General features: G+C 46.3%; 1 protein-coding gene and 1 long non-coding RNA gene across 2 annotated transcripts in view; one reads left to right on the forward strand and one right to left on the reverse strand.

Moving 5' to 3' along the window:
• The window catches only part of Tenm4 (teneurin transmembrane protein 4), a 2,730,446-nt gene that overhangs the window by 100,401 nt on the left and 2,610,428 nt on the right, over positions 1-19,617 (reverse strand). The window contains 1 exon segment of the mRNA XM_037206447.1: positions 13,884-14,069. Coding sequence (XP_037062342.1) covers positions 13,884-14,069 — 186 coding nt within the window.
• On the forward strand, positions 14,064-17,628 carry LOC119088132. The gene is made up of 2 exons (XR_005091711.1): positions 14,064-14,398; positions 15,554-17,628. It is a non-coding gene; the product is annotated as an uncharacterized LOC119088132 (long non-coding RNA).

Below are 19,617 nucleotides of genomic sequence, written 5' to 3' on the forward strand. Positions count from 1 at the left end.
TGTGTTCTCAGAATCCAGTGGAGATCACACAGAAAGTGTAGTAGTAAACACAGAGCATGTGTGGGAGGCTACCAGCATGACCATCCTCAAAACTTATCAAGAAGAAAGCTGTCAAACTGAGTGCCTGGAGCACTGGGTGACATGCAGGTGACTGTTCTGTGTTCTGACTAAGCCACCATGATCAGTCACACAGAGTGACCTTGGCAAGCAGAGCTTCTCCTGTCTTTCAATTAGTCTCACTTAATTTTTGTCCATCTAGCCAGGGACTGCTTTTAATTAATCCACTTATACTGGGGTTAACCTTAGAGGAAGAAGGTGAAAGCTTTAAAAATATGAAGAGATTCTTTTATTTTCTGTAAGATACAGCATCTCATAAGGTACAGAAAGGACCCTTTATTTGTGGGCATGAGCTCAGGAGCCACACCAAAGGCCAGCTCTATAACTCTATGGTTGGGGGATTCAGCCATGTTATTAAATTTTTTGAACCCCAATGTTATTAATTATAACAAAGGGGCATCAGGAAGGCTCCACATGATAAGGAATCTGTTATAATCATTGGGTTCTGCCATTGTAGTGCCAAAGCAGGCATATGCTCTCTGTGAGTCAAGAGCATAATATATTCCAATAAAACTTTATTTACAAAAATTTGTGATGAGGTAGACTTGGTCTGTGGTTTATATAATTCTTGTAGATGCCTCAGGACAGCAAAGACAATGATAGCTGCCATGTACTCAAGGCCTACCATGGCTGGCCACTGGGCTAGGTGCTTTGCATAAATCATTCCTCAAAGGGGTGACTTTTGGGGGTTGTAGAGATGGCTCAGTGTGTAAAACACTTGCTGTGCAGGGGTGAGGTCCTGAGTTTGGATCCTTAGAACCCACAGAACCAGACACAGTCATCTCATTGTGTCTTCTTAGAGATGAGAGGTTGATACAGGAGCCTTCCCCAGAGGCTCAAGGGCCAGCTAGCCTGAGGCATCAGTGGTGAACAAGAGACTCTGTCCAAACAAGGTCTGAGGTTATCCTCTGGCCTTTGCAAGCATGCTGCGGTTTGTATGCACCCACATTCGCACACAAAGCCTGGCTGTGTGTGTGAGAACACACACGTTTTAAAAAATAGTCTTGCAGATTTTCAGAGAAGTTCCAGTTTCATACCATTAGTCCCAAGTTTTTAACTGAAAAACAAAATATGATTTGTAGTTATGGGGACTCTGAAGCTTGGCAAACTTAAACTCAGATCTTAACAAGGTCATTGGACTTTCTGTTTGTGAGAAGATCATCCAATTAACTCTGAACTTCAGTTTTCATATCTGCAGATATGAAAGAGGCACTGAAAAGATTAAATGCCATGGTATATGCCAGTTACTCACCCAGTAAGCATGGGAGCTGGCAGTTCAGCACCACAAGGGGCATTTAGCATAATGAGCCATTAATATTAGACCGGTTTTTAACACTGTGTAACTTGATTAAGAACCTCACTCACTGGAAAGTAAACCTTCGCTACTCTAAACTGTGCCATAGTTTAGGTCTCATAAATACTAATTTCTATGATGTGAGGAGGCACCCTGGTGACAGGCTTCTGGAGGTCACCACGCCCTGCAATTGGCATTGGTGTAGCATGGGCAGTGTCATGAGTCCCAGCCAACCCTACCATCACCTCACATTTCCAGCGAGGCTGTCCTTCCGGTGACAATTACTCTGGTTATCGATTCATTTTGCAATTAGTTTAATGGTCTTCCCCCCTCTGTTAGAAGGCAGGCTCCAGGAAGGCAATGAGGGGCTTCGTCTGGTGCCTTCACACAGCAGGCCCTCACCATGCACTTGCTGAAATGAATCAATAGATCTGAGAGAAATGGGTTCTGCTTCTTCCCTCCTGACTGGGAGGAGTTGAGAAAGCTACCTTCCCTGTCTTGGCCCCAGTTTCCTGATGGATAACATGAATGGTACTTCTGGCAAAACTGACCCAGAGAAGAAGATCAGAACATCAGATTCCATCAAACAATTCATAAATTTAACACATTTTGTGCATCACCTACTGGATGCCGGGCTTTGTGTTAATTGAGATACCTTCTGCCTGCGTTTTCTAGTCTATGTTTCTACACCTCTCTGTGTCCCTGGAAGGATTTAAATTTAAATTTATTTATTTATTTTTTGAAAAGGTTTTATTATGTATCCCAGGCTGGCCTTGAACTTGTGATTCCCCTCCTGACTCAGCCTTCAAAGCGCTGGGATAACAAGTTTGTGCCACCCACATCTACTGGGTCTTAAGATCTTAACCAGTCATTCTCATAGGGAACTCTGTGAGGCACTGGTGGTAAGGGGTCTTTAAATGGAGCTTCAGGGGCTGGATGTGGGGCTCAGTTGGTAGACTACTTGCCTTGCCCGCATGAGCCCCTGAGTTTGGTCCCCCAGTACTAGATGTATAATCTGGGTGTAGTGGCATATGCCTGTAATTCCGATTTGTGGGAGGTAGAGGCAGGAGGATCAGGAAACCAAGTCATCCTTAGCTCTACAGAGCTCCAGGTCAACCTGGGCTAATGACCCTGACTCAAACAACAACAGTAACAACGACAACAACCAACACAAACAACGGAGCCTCTGTTGTCAAGTTCGGAAAACACTTCAGCTCTTGTCTTAGTCACACTGAATGGTGATAATCTTATTAAAGAAAACGCCTTGTTTATTTTCAGAGCATTTTCCATTTCGGCCTTAGAACTCTTCTTTCCCCTTTATTGCTATAATAATCTCTTTCGTGGCACCCCTCTTGGGTTCTTGTGGATTCCTCTGGTTGCCTATTGTACACACTCAGTGTTTCTCAGAGGCACCCAAGGGAGGGAAGCTCTTAATATGGGGCCACAGGGACACTTTATCCACTGTCAGTTTCTTCAGATGAACCTAGTTCCACCCTGAGGACCTGCGCGGTCCCTTTGGTTTCAGAGGGGCCTCGGAGTACTTGTGAGTGGAAGAGGTTCACTTTTATTCTCCATTGCTTCTGGCGCCCATCACACCCCCATTAGCCAGCAGGAGGAAGCCTCCTCTGGGGTGACTTGCTGACTTTTTTTAAAGCAATATGCCTATCCTTCCCCATGGCAGAAGCTCATTAATTCCACAACCCCTGAAACTCATCAATAATTCAGAGCCTGAGTGACATTAACAATCCCCTATGGAAGGACTCACACCAGGCATTTGCTGGAGCCAAAATAATGTAGTTTTAAGATTTAGAGAAGGGCTAAGCTTTTCAAAAGAAATGATGCCCTTTAAATGACAAGGGACCACTTCATCTCAATATCCCCCTTGCAGCTGGCCAGCATCAGGTATGGCCAGGAGCCTTTCAGAATCTTGCAGAGTACTAAGCGGCTATGCGGTGTGCCTCCCGCCAACAAAGGCCCATCGCCTGCCCGTGTTTTGTCCTCTCGCACTTTTTCATCTCTGAATTCACCTCCCTGCACAAGATCAGCATCTTTTCTCACCTAGATGACAGCACTAGTGTAATTGACCTTCTAGTTCTTAATATTCTCCCCAACTCCTTTTCACAAAACGGCCTAATGGGAGCCTTCTAAATCACAAATGTCTGCTGCTCCACTTTGAAGACACCTTTGGTAGCTCTCTTAAGCCTCATGTCAATCAAATTCCACAATCTGCAAGCCCCCTGCCTAATTTGGTGAGGTCTCCAAATTGGCACCATCACAAACCGTTATCACACTTGTTGGAATTATTTGCTTTCGAGTCTTCTCTGAGAGACTGTAGACAATCTGCGAAGAGAGCCATTTCTTCTGTGAGCATCTCCATTTCCTGGCAGGTTAGGAGGCCGGGCAAGTGAATACTATTTACGTACTCTCTACCAAAGCACTTGGAAAGAGAACAGAGTGGACTTTTCTTTGAACTCCACAATACCTGCTCTGCTCTGACAAGTCTCAAGCAGCCTGTGCAGATCATGCAGGTTTTGAGAGTCAGTGCCCATCACACTAGAACACTAGCCAGATGGGGTCTGGTTCAGATCCAGATTTTGCTAAGAAGCATTTGTCTTTTTACACAAGTTCTGACTCACTGACCTCAGCCAGACAAAGGTCTAATGGTGGAATTTTCTGAACTGAAGATCAGAGCAGGTGGCTCGAGAGAGGATGGAAACTACTTGCCAGGAGGACACAGTTGGCATATGTGATTTGGATGTAAAATATTGGGAATTATGAGACACTCTTGGTGACTTATGGTGACAGAACATAAAATGTTAGAAGCCTGGATTTGATGAGAAAGTCCAAAGCTTTGGCTTCACCCCTTCCCAGAAATGTAACCTGGGTGAGCCCCCAAACTCCCTCAAATTCGGCTTCCTTTTTTAGCCAAATGGGCAGCATTAAATCTGTTTCCTTTGAAAAAAAATTAACAGGACTCAAGACTCATGGGTGCAAAGAACTTCACACAGCAGGAGCAGTTCACTAAATAATGATTCCATTATGAATTTAGTCGACACTCTGATGTTGATGATATATTGAATGCTTGTCCCAGGAGAACACTGAGATACATCTATTTCCTGTTGGTACGATTTTGTTCTCAGCAAAGGCCAGTGTATTAAAGTCAATGAACCTTGCTTCCTACCCGTCTGGTTGGGTCCTAGTAATACATTTGTTGCATTGGCAAGGCTAGGCCAGCTGCAAAGCATTTAGTCTGTTATTGGTCCCTGTTGTTAAAATGTGAACTGCCCCCCATACACTCATATTTGAACATATGTTTCCCAGCTGTTTGGGAAGGTGGTGGGACCTTTTGGAGGTGGAATCTCATTGGAGGAAAGTGGATCACTGGTGGTGGACTTTGAGGTTTTTGGAGTTCGGCTGTATTTCCTGTCTTTTCTCTGCTTTCTGACTGCTGATGTCATGGGGCTGTCAGCCTCATGTTCCTGATGCTACTTTTTCCACCATGATGGACGGTATCCCCTCAAACAGTAAGCTGAAATAAACTCATTCTCCCTTAGATGGCTTCTCCTCAGTAATTTGGTCATAGCAACAATAAAAGAAGTAGTATAGTTCCCCAAATTTTTCCTTAATTTTTTTTAAAAAGAAGTTGCTGTTCTCTCTTACAAAAAGCCAATTTACCCTTTTCTACTATAATTTCGGATTTTAATCTAGCTCTCAGAGTCCTTCAAGTCAAGAGAGAGAATAAGAATACAATGAAAACATAGTGTAGCTTAAATCTACCCAGCGACAATCCCACCTGTGGACTAGCGCTTGGTAATCACCGCTTCATGTCATCCTGAAGCCGACCTCGTGAGGCAGACCCACCACCGTGCTCATTTTGCAGACAAATGTGCAATAGTGAAGTAACCTACCCCAAGGTCACCCTGACTATGAAGTGCGAGAGTTGGGATTCAAGGTCTGATCACAGAATATATGTTGCTAACCAACAAACAACATGTATTGTGCCTGGTGTTACCTTTAGACCCAAGGATTCAAAAGCTACGACATGATGTTTCTCCATAGGAAGTGTTGGGTCTTTCTAAAGTTTCAATCTGAGCCTTATTCTTACAGCTATGAGGTCTTTGTGGAGAATTAGACATCACCTAAATGAATGTTTCAAATATTACAAATCACTTTGCCATTAGGGGATACTCTTCAAAGAACAAACTTACCAAAGCTGGGCCTTCTCTGTAAAGGAAAACAGACAGCGAGCAATAGACCACCCACTCCCCAAGGCTGTAGTCTCCTTCTTGTTTCCAGAGCCTGGCATGTGGACCTAGCACACAGTGGGTGCTCCACATGTGGCTGTTGGATGAAGGACCACAACAGTAATGGAATGCAGTCCTCAATATTGTTTTTTCTTGCTCTTGAGCCTCTTCCTTTTTTCAGGCCACCCAGGCTGGTTCCCAGTATCTGAGTTCTGATGGGCCAGAGGCCGTAAGGAACGGACGGGGTGACATGAGATGGGGTGGAAGGGGTGAGAGGTATGGGGGTGGGGTGCAGGGGTGATGGAAGGATAACAACACAATGGTAATGTCACAGACAGATCTGAGTGACTTGGGCAAAGAACAACATTCTAGGTCTATTAACCACTCGGTGACCCCAAACCCACCCTCATTAGGTAATGGATACTGTGACAAAGCCGGGGATGTGGCAGCATATAGACACTGTCATGCTAATGGTGTGTATATACATTTTTATACGCACATTCCTTTTATGCTCACACACAAACACAGACACAAAGACAATAGGAAAATAGAGGAAGACCATACCTTTAACTACCCTATCCAGATAGTGAGCTTGGGAGATAAAAGACAGGACATTTAAGGTAGGACCAAGGAAGAGCAATACTGCCTGCCATGTAACCATGCCAAGTGTTAGGAGACACTAGGGGAGGGTGGGGAGTCAGGGTGGTGCCCAATGTTTGGGACAGGCCTCTGCCACGGTGTGAAAAAAAAAAACAAAACAAAGACAAAACAACCGAAGACAAAATGACATGGGATAGAAGGAAGGAGAGCAAGCACATCTCCCATCGCCAAGGGGTGGTGAACTCATTCCGGGATCAAGGCATTTGAACGTAATCATATAACGGAAGACACGTGGAGAAGGCCAACAGAAGAAACAAGTCTGGGAAGCTGCACAAGTGGCCACAGTTCTGCTCCGTCAGGGTCATTAAAGTTCATGGAAAATTACAGCTAACCCCTTGGTCTACCCAGAGCAATGGCCAGCCTCCCTCAAGGGGAAGCAGCTATATTGACAAATTATCTGGGCAGACAAGTTCCCGAGAAATTAGAGGTCGGAGGTATGCAGATTTTGCATAATTTCTGATATATACTAGGCTTCTAGGTTGAGACTTTGGTTGAATACATTGCTGGCTTGTCTGTTTGGCATTTCAAAATTATCCGGGAACATACATACATGTCTACACAGACTTAAATGCAGAATGTTTGGGTGTGCCAAGTAAGATGTACCCCTACTTCGTGCATCTTACGAGGGATGTGAAGCGTAGGTTGATGGATGCCACCGTGAGAAGTAGGTAAAAAGAAAGGGAAAGTTGGCCACATCTTAACTCAAGAGACAGAATGATGCATGCTTGGTTTTCCAATGGAGGGGTTATTTGAATTATATGACAATTTAAGATCTTGCCTACTTGTGAGGATATGTGTCAAACATTGCTCTGATGTATGAACCCAGTGTGTACATGACCTATGTGTCTGAATGCCCAGAAGAGGACTGGTCTCTTCAGTCCCAGACTATATCAGTAATATATTTCACCTTCCTCATCTAAGTATAGAAGATGCTTTCTTTTCCAGTTTCTCTACACCTCTTTTTCCTGTGTTCTCATACAGGCCAGGCAGGGGAGCAGTCTCCTAAAGCATCCAATGCTTCCAGGTAGGCCGTATCCCATCCTCAGCTTGATTTTCACATATGACTCAAAAGTCCCTGAGACATGACTAAACTATAGTGGAGTGGCTTTATCTAGAAGCCATATAGTTATATAAACTATAAGAACATTTTTCTTCACTTCATAAACAAGATGGACAGGTACCATTGCTATCTCTCTCTCTCTCTCTCTCTCTCTCTCTCTCTCTCTCTCTCTCTCATCTATTTATCTAACAGTTATATATCTGTTTGTGTCAAAATATGGGTAGATGAGAGGCTCCATTCTTGGTTCATGTATCAGTGCAGTAGCTGTTATGGTGATATATGCACCAGGAGCCACATAGCCAAGTGGAGAATTGGGAACAGGTGATTGGGCAGGGCCTGCACACATCCCTTTATTCTTAGGGGTGCTAAGGTGGGGTCTGTAGAGCAGCAGGATTTAAGAAGGTACTGTGAAGGGTAATGGCTTTTAAGCAGGAGTGAATACACAAAGCTGTGGAATGGCAAACATAGGGACCACCCAAATGAAAAAATGAAACATGGGGAAAGCTCATCTCGAAAACAGCCAGGAGGTCTCTGGCCAAGGGGAGAATTTCACTGGCTCTTGGTTAGTCTGTTTCTTTAGTTGTATAAAAGTTGATTCATCTAAATTTGCAAAGTGGTCTAAACTCAGTGGCAGAATGTGTGGTGTGGGCTGTGATTTCCCTCTCAAAGATGTCTAGGGTAGATGAGTCCTCCTCACTGGGATCCACATGATCACCTCACTGTGCAGCTTGGGCTTTGAGGGGGTTTTCTGAACAGAAAACATTCTTGATTGTCTCCAGACTCAATGGTGACTCCTGAAGGTTAGATATATTCCACAGGATAATCTCCTGAAAGCTGGGGCTGCCTTCAGACAGATCTCTCTTTGAATGCCATTTCATTTTCAAGGGACTGTAAAGTACTATAGATCTCTATTACGAACAAATACTTCAGTCCCTTTAAAAAAATGCTTGCTAATTTCTCCAGACCACAGGTGGGAACAGAAGCCAGCAGAAGCGTCTGAAGCAGCTCAGGGTGTTTTCACAGTGTGGGTTTTCAGGAGATAAGAGTGGGCATTCAAAATTTCAAATCCTGAGTCCACAAACCAAAAGGGGCTCATTTGTTACAACACGACACCACAAATCACACTCAATAAAAAGGCTGGAAACACCAGTCACGGCCAAGTCCAAGAGTTCTCCGGAAATGGAACAGAACTTCCTCATCTTGGGCTATAGAAAATGGTGTTTAAAGTCCAACACCATTTACTTAAAAAGACAAATGCAGGAGCCTCCACTGTTACTGCTTGAACATCTTGACACAACTGTTCTCGAACACCACCTCGAAATCCATGATGTTAAGGTATTTAGACAAGACGTTTGTGTTATGAAATGGGGGTCCAGGATTTCATGAAATCTCTGTCAGTCCACTCGGGGCTTCAGGCTGAAGGCGGTGGCGGCGGCTTCCCTCACAGGCTGCAGTCATTTCCCTGTAGCTGCACGGATGTTTCTTGGGCTCTGGCTATCTCCTTGTCACTGAGAAGATGGAGAAACTGCAGCACAGAGTCACTTACAGTAGGTTCTGGGGTGTGGTTTTAGGTCTCGTTGGCCTTCCTGGGACCACCAATGTGAAGATGCAGTTTTCCACTTGGCTGGACCCACAGAGGTTTCTAAAGGTTTCCTCACAGGAGCACTGGGGTCTCCATCAAAGACTGTGGAGAACATGGCAAGAGGCTTCCCCTTCTCACTCCCCAAGAACCTTGGGCTGACCATTAGTACTTGCATCATGGTTCACACTATGACAGATGAGGCAGAGATCATTACAGCAGGTGGCTCTATGTTAGTTACAATCACCCAAACGTCTTCCAGGCAGATACCAACGACCAATGGGATGGTCTTATTAAGATCCAACAAATTCATGTTCTTTTTCTCCTTGAATGCAGGACTGCTGGGTGAATGGTCAGTGGTTCCCACCCTGAAATGACTCCACAAATCTCATTTATTTCCTTCTAGTTTTCCATCCTTATCACATGTGCTGACATCTCCCAGAGACACCCGTAATCAGACTCCTACTTTGATAGCTCCAGGTGGATCCTTGTGTGCTCTTTCCTCCTCTCTGCCTTTCCTGTTGGGTCTCAGGCACTGTTGTGAGAAAAAGCTTTGGAGGATGAACAGCATGGGGTCATCACCCGGGGTAATGACACCTCCTGAGCGGCTTCTGAGCTCTTATTGAAGGACAATCTGATTAGGAAGTGAAACCTGAGAGCTACCATTCAAAAGTGGACAAAGTGCTCTGGAAGATTCTGTGGTTTTCTTTAAAATTCCCCTTAATCATGAAGTCTGGTTTTGCTCACTCAAGTGATTGCATCATCAGAGTGTTATTTTGATCTTTCCTCCCAGAAGAGGCTTTTGTTTAAGAACCAGGGTTTATGTGATTGGACAGCTCTCCTGAAGCTCAGTAAATAATTCTGAATGTCTGGCATCTCCCGCAATCACAGCTTTGGGGTCAAGGTTGGATTTTATAAATGAAATCAGAAGCTGGCATTGCCCACACGTGTTTTGAGGCTTCATAGATGAAGGGCGCTGAGGTGAATGGAATAATCACCATAGAATCGATCCAAAATGTAAGTGTTTTCAGAAACAGGGGGAAATATTAAACACCTTCTTAAATTTAACAATGATTTTCAGCATTTCTAAAGAAATTAGAGGTCAAGCCTTGGACTTGCGGGACCCATAACATCCTGGAACAGACATCTAAAATGCACTTCTGATGACGGTGTATGTACCATATACTTGAGGAATAGAGCCATGCCAGTCCATCTTACCTTAGCTTCTAGACTAGGAAAACACAGCTCCACACATGCAAATGAGTGCCCCATATGCAAATGAAAGCATTTGTATTGAGGGAGCAAAACAAGATTGAAGAATCTGTCTTTTTTGGGGAGCAGTTTCAGGTGAACCACTTTTGGGATGATGGGTGGTGGAGGAGAGGGCTGGAATTCCATCATCACTGGTGACATCACCCAGCTGCACATCCTGTGATTCATCGAGAGAGAAACTGTCCCAGGCACCCATGTGGTTTTCCCACGACAATCTCACCAGAGACCTATCCTCTAGGTGCTAAGAGTGGGTGATCCTTCACCAAAGGCACGGTGGGGGGTGAGATTCCATGTGGAGCATTCTTACAATAAAAAAAAAATACGTCAATAAGGAAGATGCCATTGACACATTTGTGTAATGTCTACTATAATATTCCACTCTGGGAAGTGTCATGGAGGGAAGAAGTTTCTTTCCTGGGGACTTGTCCTAAAGAGCCTGAGTTATCTTGGTCTTTATGTGTTTCCTTCTTGCTGTAAGGGAAACATGTCATTCCTTCCTGTTTGTGGAGGGCAGCAGTGTGTAAATAAACAGACCCTGAGTCTTTCCCCTCCACTGCACGGAGGTCTCTGAATCAGCGTCAAGGGTACCAGCGTCTTCTCCGGTTGGGAGAGAACAGGATGCCAGGGTAGGCACTAGCTGCAGGATAATGACCCATTCTGGCACAGTGAACTGATGACATGAAAAACTGAATGCTTGACATCTCTAACTTCTCACATCAGCACCCTCTTTCCCCTACATGATGCTCACAGGAATTAAAAAAAAAAAAAAAAAAGAAAGGATTTCTTCTTCTTACCACTTCAACAAGGAAAGGGGGCACTCATGATTGCCTCTCTAACTTGAGCCCCAAACCCTTTCTATCCTACAAGGTTACTGACGTGTTCCTTCAGCATGAGGGTGTTGGGTTTCTCAAGGGGATGCAGCTGGCCACAGCAGAGACCCCAAAAGAGAAGGGAGCCATGCAGGGAAGTTACACAAGGACAAAGAGAATGCTCACCACACAATGAGAGAATGGAATTCCAAGCCCAAGTCCTTTCATCCGAGCCATGTGACTAGCCCATGACCTCTTCTGTGTCCTATGACATTTTTTCTTTTTTTGATATTTATGGCTGCCAACCTTCCTCTTCTGCTTTGCACATTTACCTTGATGCATTTCTCATCTAAAGGGAAAAACCATCTGCAACCCAAGAAGAACCCATTCTTAAAGGGGAACAACAGGGCAAGCAGGGGAGGTAGAAAGGAGGGCAGGGCTGGGTGCCAAAATAAATGGAATCTTCCTAAAGTTGGTCCAATGACTAGCTACTGCAGATGTAGCCCAGCCTGCCCATAAGCCCTGACATAATCCTCTACAGTGAGACCAAGGGAGAATTTCCCTCCATGCCTATCAGTTGACACAAGTAAGAAGTCTCTCTTACAGAGGGCAGATACCCTTTGGAATTCGGCAAAGCAAACTCAGAACTCCATAAGCAAGGGATGAAAAATGTTGAAAAACGTGTTCTCCTTGAGTTCTCACTGTTTGTTTCTTTTAAAATGTGTGTGTGAGCATAGTGGTACACACTTAACTCTAGCACTTGGGAGGCAGAGGCAGGTGGATTGCTGTGACTTTTGGGGCCAGCCTAGTCCACATAGTGAGTTCCAGGACAACCAGGGCTACATAGTGAGACTCTGTCTCAAAAAAAAAAAAAAAAAAAAAAAAAAAAAAAAAAAAAAAAAAAAAACGAGAGAGAGAGAGAGAGAGAGAGAGAGCGCATGTGTGCACAGCATGGAGGCCATAGAAAAACCTTAGGAACACCATCCATCGCATTTGAGATAGGGCCTCCCATTGGCCTGGAGCTCATCAGTTAGGCCACACTGGTTAGCTTCCAAGCTTCCTACTGCCTCCGCCACTCCGGTGCTGGAATTACGGGCATGGGCCACCACACCCAGCTTTGACATGGCTTCTGGGGTTTGAACTCAGGTCCTAATGCTTGCAAGGCGAGCAGTTTACTAACTGAGCCGTTTCTCTGGAACCTGATTCTTTGTTTAAATGGGAACGGACTTCTGGGTTAAGATGCTGAAAGGTTAGGCTGTCCTCGGAGAAAAGGAGAGAGAGAGGAAAGCAGAGGCTCTCAGACGACAAGATTCACTCTTCACTAAGGGAATTCCAAGACAGACCCGAGGTAGGATGAGACTGTCATACAGAAGTCGTCAAGTAGCACACAATGAGACGGGGTGGCACAGTCTGCTGTGGGGGAGAGAAAGCTGTGTCACCGATATGAAGGCATCTCTGGGAACACGGGCCAAGGCAAAGTGGGGGGACTCTGAGCCTGACTAGACAAACAGGGCCCAGCCTCTGGGCAGAACCTGAGCTGGATGCCTGGTGGACACCTGGGTACCAGCTGTAAGGACTTCAGGGCACACAGCTGGGAAGGGAAAATCAAGCTTCTAACTCTTGTTTTAAAAAGTTATATGCTTTTTACTCTTCGGTCCCCGAGAAAGAGAAAATAATCCATCCCTCTTTGCATTGTTAGAAGTGTAAAATGATGCAGTTAAAGCCTGAGGCACGGTGCTTGGCACATCATAAATACTCAAAAATTAGAAGCCATTATCGTTAATAAATATAACATGTTCCATAGCTGTTTATTAACTTGGTGATGTTGCAGGGGACCAAAGATAGGAAGTAATGGCAAAAGAGGAAGAATGGATACAAGGTGGTGCCCTTTGCTTAAAAGTCCTTTGTCTCTCAAGAGCTAGGGTTTTCCTGGCCATTTCTATGAGACCCAAGAGGTCACTTTCTGTACTGAGAGGCACCTGGAATCTCGCTTATAAAAGCCATGTGCTTACCATATGATCACAAGCCCTTTCTAAAAAAAAGAGGAAAGGGAAGAAGTTAAAACGCGTACACAAAGCAGTTGATTCAATAAAGAGCTTTTGGTGAGTGTTCATTCCAGGATAATAAACCAAGCGAAACGTCTGGCTGTGTTTAAAATCAACAAAGCCAGCAGGAAAGGCAGAGAGACGGCAAGAAGTGATCAGCTTGTTTTTAAAGCTGCCGACAGTGCTGCTTCAGCAGGGACTGGTGTAGAGCAGCCCCCAGAGAGGAGAAAGGAGACAGATGCAGGCAGGATGGAAGCCCGGGGCAGGGGAAGAGGAATGCAGATGTAGCCTAAGGACCCTGGAGAAGAGTTTTCGCCAGGATTGGAGGCCGCTTCAGGAGCCTCAGATACTACTAGGATCCACACAGCCATATAATGAAACTGTTAACGATGGCTACGTGTTTGGAGTATTCCACCCTGTGCCCCCCTGTGCCAAGCTCTTTGCTGGCGATATTCTCTCCATCCTACAGGTGAGGAAGTTGAGATTCCGAGGGGGCAATGGCACGTGACCACAGCTGCCGTTTAACTCATCTCTGGGCAAAGAGCGATGTTGCCTTTAGCTCAGGAAGGGCTCACTAGCAAGACCTGCTAACCAGCTAGATGCCGCGTGGGGAATGCAAACTGGAAGGATGCGTGTTGAAAATGACAGATGGTACGCTTAAACCCAACTGACGTCCAGGAGAAGCCAGTCATGATGTCATCAGATGAAAGGACTTTCGGCACCTATCTGCATGCAGTGGAGGCCCAGACTGGCCCCCAAGTGTCTTGCCGAGCACTCAAAATGCCCGGGGACAGGTGCCCTACCGATGGTGCAGTGCTCGCCGTTCCAGCCGGGGCTGCATTCACACTTGCCATCCCGGCAGGTCCCGTGCTCCGCACAACGAGGGTGGCAGGCCCGTTGGTCGCACGCGGCCCCCATCCAGCCGTCCTCACAGCGGCAGGTGCCTCCTACGCAGACGCCATGGCCACCACAGTCCGCAGCACAGATCTCTGCGGGCAAGAAAGGGGGGCAGAGGGGCAGGGGTGGGAGGAGAGAGAACAAAAACTCATTGAGCCAGTTGTTGCTGGGAACAAGGGTCACACTTGGCCACCTAGTTAGGCTCTGTGAGCGGTGGGGGATTCCAGAGGCTTGGCCGAGTAATCTCCATGGACAATGCCCATGAAGAACAAGCCTTCAGCAGAAGCCTGCCAGCACTAACTAGCCTCGTCACCAGAGTCGGGGGGATTGTGTAGCTCCGCTCTGTTTGCTTTTCCCTTTGCCAGTCTGTCCCTGCCTTTGTGCCTGCCACTTCCAAAGGGGACCGGCCTTCTGAACAGATGTGAGAAAAAGTCAAATTTAATTAAAAACCAGTTATGTGTGAAAACAAAGTGAGGATGAGTCCCTGTCACCAAATGAAGTGCTTGTGGGCCGGGCGAGGACCCCATGAAGAGCTGCTCTACAGCCTGGACTCCAGTGGAGGCAGGGAGAGAGAGAGGGGTGGGGTTGGGAGGGGGGTGGAGGGTGGTCCACTCGTGTGTTTTTCAGGGTTGTCCCAGATCTAGGTTTGTCCTGCAATGCTGGATTTAGTCTCCGTCCTTCAGCTTAACGCTCCCCACAACTCCAGGCACCATTTAAATGAGCTCTCAGTTCCAAAGTAAACAGCTGGGGGAGGAGGACACTTCATGGCCAGAGTGGGGCTGCCTTGTCCTTCACAAAGGCTGGTCTTTGTGGGTGCAAAACACACAGGGCCCGATTCACAAGTCCCTTGGGCTCCAAGTCAGCAGCGGCTTCATGCTTACTGAAAAGCTGGGACTAACAGGCTTCTAAACTGTAACTGCTTTTTAGGAAACTTATGTAGCCCCCCCCCCTCCGCCGCCGCAGGCGCACAGGATCTTCTACCAGGGCTCCGATGGAGGCCTAGACTTGATTGACTCATGCCTCATGGCCCAACAGTCCTCCAATGTGTGTGAAAATCCCAACAATTTGAAATTTCTTTGCAGCTGGGTTAAGTGGCACCTATGGCAAGCGGTCCCCACCCTTTTCTCCCTTGTGAGAGGCACTGCTGGTCTGGAAGTTGCTTATAGTCTAGGTACCTTTACAAAAGGAAAGGAAAGTGGCTGGGAGGAGGCTCGGTAAGAGTGTTTGCTGCGTAAGCGTAAGTCACCTTAGCTTGTCACCCCTGTACCCACGTAAGAGCTTCCCATGCCTGCAATTGCCTGCAGCCTCAGGGTCTCCCGGCTAGCCAGCTTGGTTGAGCTTCAGGTTTAGTGAGAGATGCTGTCCTCAGAGGAATACAGTAGAGGGAGATAGAGTAGGGGGGGAGCGCGCGCGCGCGCGCGCACACACACACACACACACACACACCATAAAGAAAATAAAATTGGATCTCAGTGGTTCTGCCTTTTTTTTATACCAACCTAGACGACAACAGACACAGAGCTGGGAAATTTAAAATCATGGTAAGAGTTGCTATTTCTGTTGTGTTTCTACACAGATATCTCACCAATGTGGCACGTCAGAATGGAGACTGCAGCTCCGTGTGGTGTACATGGCATCTCTCAGCTGTCCAGGGACAGGAGCAGTTGTGACCTGGAGCCAGGCACCAGGATCAGGCCAGGCCCGGGAGCTTCTGAGTTAGCTGTAGGACTGTCCTTTGGATCCACTGAGTCACAGCTTTTGGTTTGGAGGGTGTGGACAGTGACGCCCTGCTTCAGAACAGCCCTCGGTTGATCTACAGACAGTGCTCCGAGAAGAGGAAAGCACAGAGGGCCGAGGAACTCAAGATGGAGGGCAGGGCAGCTCACCTCCCACTGGTCACTTAGCTCCTCTCTCTGGGTGCCAACTTCCTTTTCTACTTCTAGGGGAGCCTGAAGATGTCTAAAGTCCATTTGGGCACCAAGACAGATTCTATGTTACAATACCCTCCATGATACACAGCACAACCAGCAGGCCCAAGGCTTGCTCGAGGTCTCTCCTCCTCTAAGGAGTCTCCTGTAACTCACCAGGGGTTAGCTGCTTGCTCCTCCCCACCCGATACTACACTTTAAGGTGCTTCTCCGTGTTACAGTCAGATCTGCAGCAGCCCCGGGCTCAGGCTCCTTCCTCCAATCACCTCTGTTCCTGAACTGATGCTTGTTAAATAACAGACAGATCAAGATGCCCCATGTGACAAGGGCCTGAGGGCTGAGAGTTCCTGTGTATGCCACTCAGCCTGGCTCAATGTCCAGCAAGCCTGTCTCTCTGCATCTCTGCAGGCTGAAGATGGAACTGTGGAACTCATGTCTCACATCCAGCAGCTCTCCAGGGTGGCATTCTCCTCAGACAACATCTTGGGCTTTCCCAAAGACAAAGAGCAACAAGCTTCAGGCTCCAGACCCCTGTGGGTCATGGGTTGGGTCATATCTCTGACACTTCCATCTATCTGTGCACACTCAAAGGGCAGTGACCTCCTGGTGACTCTGGGGACTGGCTGAGCACCCTGGGAGAGAAGAAGAACTCAGCATCTGTTTGGGTTTGCCCAGCACTTTTTCCAAGTGGCAGTTGATGGTGTGAAAGTAAACAGCGGATAGTACTTCTGTTCACTGAGGTGTGAACTGGGAGACTGTAAGCAGCTGAGACCAAAGCTGTGGCGTTTTAGGTAGCAGGGCATAAAGAGGCATAGAACAGAGAGTCAGGCTTTGCCCTACACTTACCTACAGGCCTTCAAGTCTTAGCTAACAGGTGAGATCATCCCTCTGTCTTTGGTACCAAAGGAGCTTGGTCCCTACACCACTAACCCCTTGAATACCCAAATCCATAGGTGCTCAAGTTCCTTAGATAAAAGAGCACATGTGTGTTTAAAGGACATACAGCCTCCTCTATACTTTAAATCATCTCTAGCTTAGTTTTCATGCCCGAACAACTGTTTGTAGCTGTTTGCTATCTGTGTAGAGAATGGTGGCAAGAAAAAGAAATCTATATTCAGTGTAGATGAAACTTTTGTTTCCAGTCTATAGTTGGTTGACTCTCCAGATGCAGAAGTTATGGACACAGAATGTGGGCTTCTCCTCAGACTTATTAATTAGGCAGTGTTGACCTCCAGCCTGGTGACCTGCTCAGTTGCTCTGAGCTTCCCTTCCTTCCTCTGTATAAGGGAAATGCTGAGAGCCACACTGCAGCGGCGACTTGGTGCCTGATGTAAGGGTCAGGGAACCCTACTGATTCACTTCTAGTGATTTCTCACACATGTTTACCCTGAGCCCGAACTGTGCCCAGTGCTGGAAATGAACAGGCCAGTGAGATACAATCTCTGCCCCAAGAGAGCACAGTCCACATAAAACACAAAGTGATATTGGCATTCTAAATAGTCAGTATATGCATATGGCATATATATTTATACATAGCCATCACTAACGCCTGGACCTTTTTGATTGGCTACAATGGATTAAGACCATGGATCTAAAGAGGAGACAGATCCGGGACTTACCCATGGCTTTGTCACTGACTGACTGAACACATTGCACTGCATTATACAATCCATTGAGCCTCACTTTGCATTTCTGTAAAACAGGGGGATAGCTTTCACTGCACTGCTCTCACTGGCCTGGTATTAGATCACATGAGGTAATGTGGGGGAGAGATATTTTTGATTTAACACTCCCATCAAGTTTCACACCTTCCGAAGCACATTTCACATACTGTTTCTCACTAATTCTTACAATAATCCTGTGAGAACACCTTGTTACTGTCCTTCTTAGAGATGTGGCTTCTGAGAGCTACACAGTCCACGGACGCTTGATAAGGTCTTGCAGGCATCTCCTGCATTTCCCTTCTTTTGGCAGTCCAGCAAAGCAGACATTTCTTTAAATGAAGCCTCAGAATAAGCAAGACACATACCCGGAGAGACCTTCCTCAAAGATCCAGCCAGCCCCTCTTACACACTTCTGGCCCCATTGTTTTTTCTTTGTTACATCCAATTCTAATCCTGGGAGTCCACGAGATGAAATGGGATCTTCCGGGCAGAGTTCCCAGGATGACATTGCATTTTGTTCTTTTCATGCGGAGTTGGATCACGTCTAAGCACTCTACTTTCTTTCTGGTTTATGCTGGACATATTCTCCCATTGTCTAAAGGTGCCTGATGGCTGGGTACCCCTCCACAGGCCCTTTACAAGCTGACTTGTGAGCTCTTGCACATTTTAATGGAAGGGGCCCAAACCGGGTGACCTTGATGTTTATGGGGTGCTAACTGATGGTAACACAGAAAAGCCTGTTTGACCTAGTGGAAGAGACCCTCAATGCATGACGGGAGGAGAAACCTGAGACTCTACTTTACCATTTGGCTTCAGATTGTAGTCTCTATTTTTCCCCTCAATACTTTGATTTATTATTTTTGCCTGTGAAATGAAAGGAGCTGTTTTATTTTTCCTTCTCAGATTCTGCCTTGACATTAAAGCAGATAAAACTTCACAGAATGCTTGGTGAGAACCAAACAGGACAAAGCTCTAGAATGTGCTTTGACGGCTCATATGCCATTTACATAACAGAAACAGTCTTCTATGAAAGTGGGTCACAGCTCCTCTCTAAATCTCAGGTTTCCTTCTTTCTAAATGGGGGTGGTGGGCAGGGAGGGGGGCATCGGCCACTTTCAAGAGTGTTGCTGCAGGGCTCATTCTTGCATGAGTAATTTCCTAAGGGCAAAAGTGACAGTGGACTTGAGAATCAAACCCTGACAAACCTTGCTTCCCTGTCCCCTAGGAATTGTGCTCCAGCACAGCAGATGATTGTAGCCTAGGTCTATCAGGTTAGATGAATTGGCATGCCCCAAAGTAAGAAGCCTAGCATAGAATCTATGCCTGGCACAGTCAGAACATGATAAATTCCACATGTACTTTTGATTTATTTGTTTTTTCAATGATAAAAAGGAAACAAGACATGGCGAATGTGGCAAAGCCAAAAGATCAGTGTGCATGCTGATGTCCGCCTCACACCTAACGTAAGAAAACACTGGGCAATGGCTTCTTAGCTCTCATGCCACCAGAAACAGAGTTTTCTGTCTGAATGCGGAGGGCCCCAGGGTCTGGAAAGAAATCGTTTGTGACACACAAGCAGTAGGGTAGACTTGTGTTCAGATGGGAGCCCCAAACTTCCCAGCCGTGGGCCCTGGGGAAAATTCCTTAACTTTTCTCAGCCACACTGCTTCACTTGATCTGTTGAACGATCAGAGAGAGATAAAGAAAGGCTTCCTGGAGAAGTCAGTCCCATGTCTGTTAGTTCAAGTCCATCTCAGGGCCATGATATACAAAAATTACCAACAAATACGTTCAAACAGAGGTTCAATATTCTCAGTAGATAAGCTCTTTAGACCCCCATCTCCAATCGTTATGAACTCTGTAACTGTAACGTCTCGGTCCGTACACCTGCAGACCCATCTTCCTTGTGTTACGCCCTGAGCTGTCCCCATCCACCTGTCTATGACACGGAAGGAAGTGGACACATGAGAGACAGGCGAAAAGGGTAGGAAAAGATGTTAAGAGTTGATTATTGGTAATTATGCCCCAAAGTGTATTTACATCAGGGA

Source organism: Peromyscus leucopus, chromosome 1 (assembly GCF_004664715.2).
Source record: "Peromyscus leucopus breed LL Stock chromosome 1, UCI_PerLeu_2.1, whole genome shotgun sequence".
Lineage (NCBI taxonomy): Eukaryota > Metazoa > Chordata > Mammalia > Rodentia > Cricetidae > Peromyscus > Peromyscus leucopus.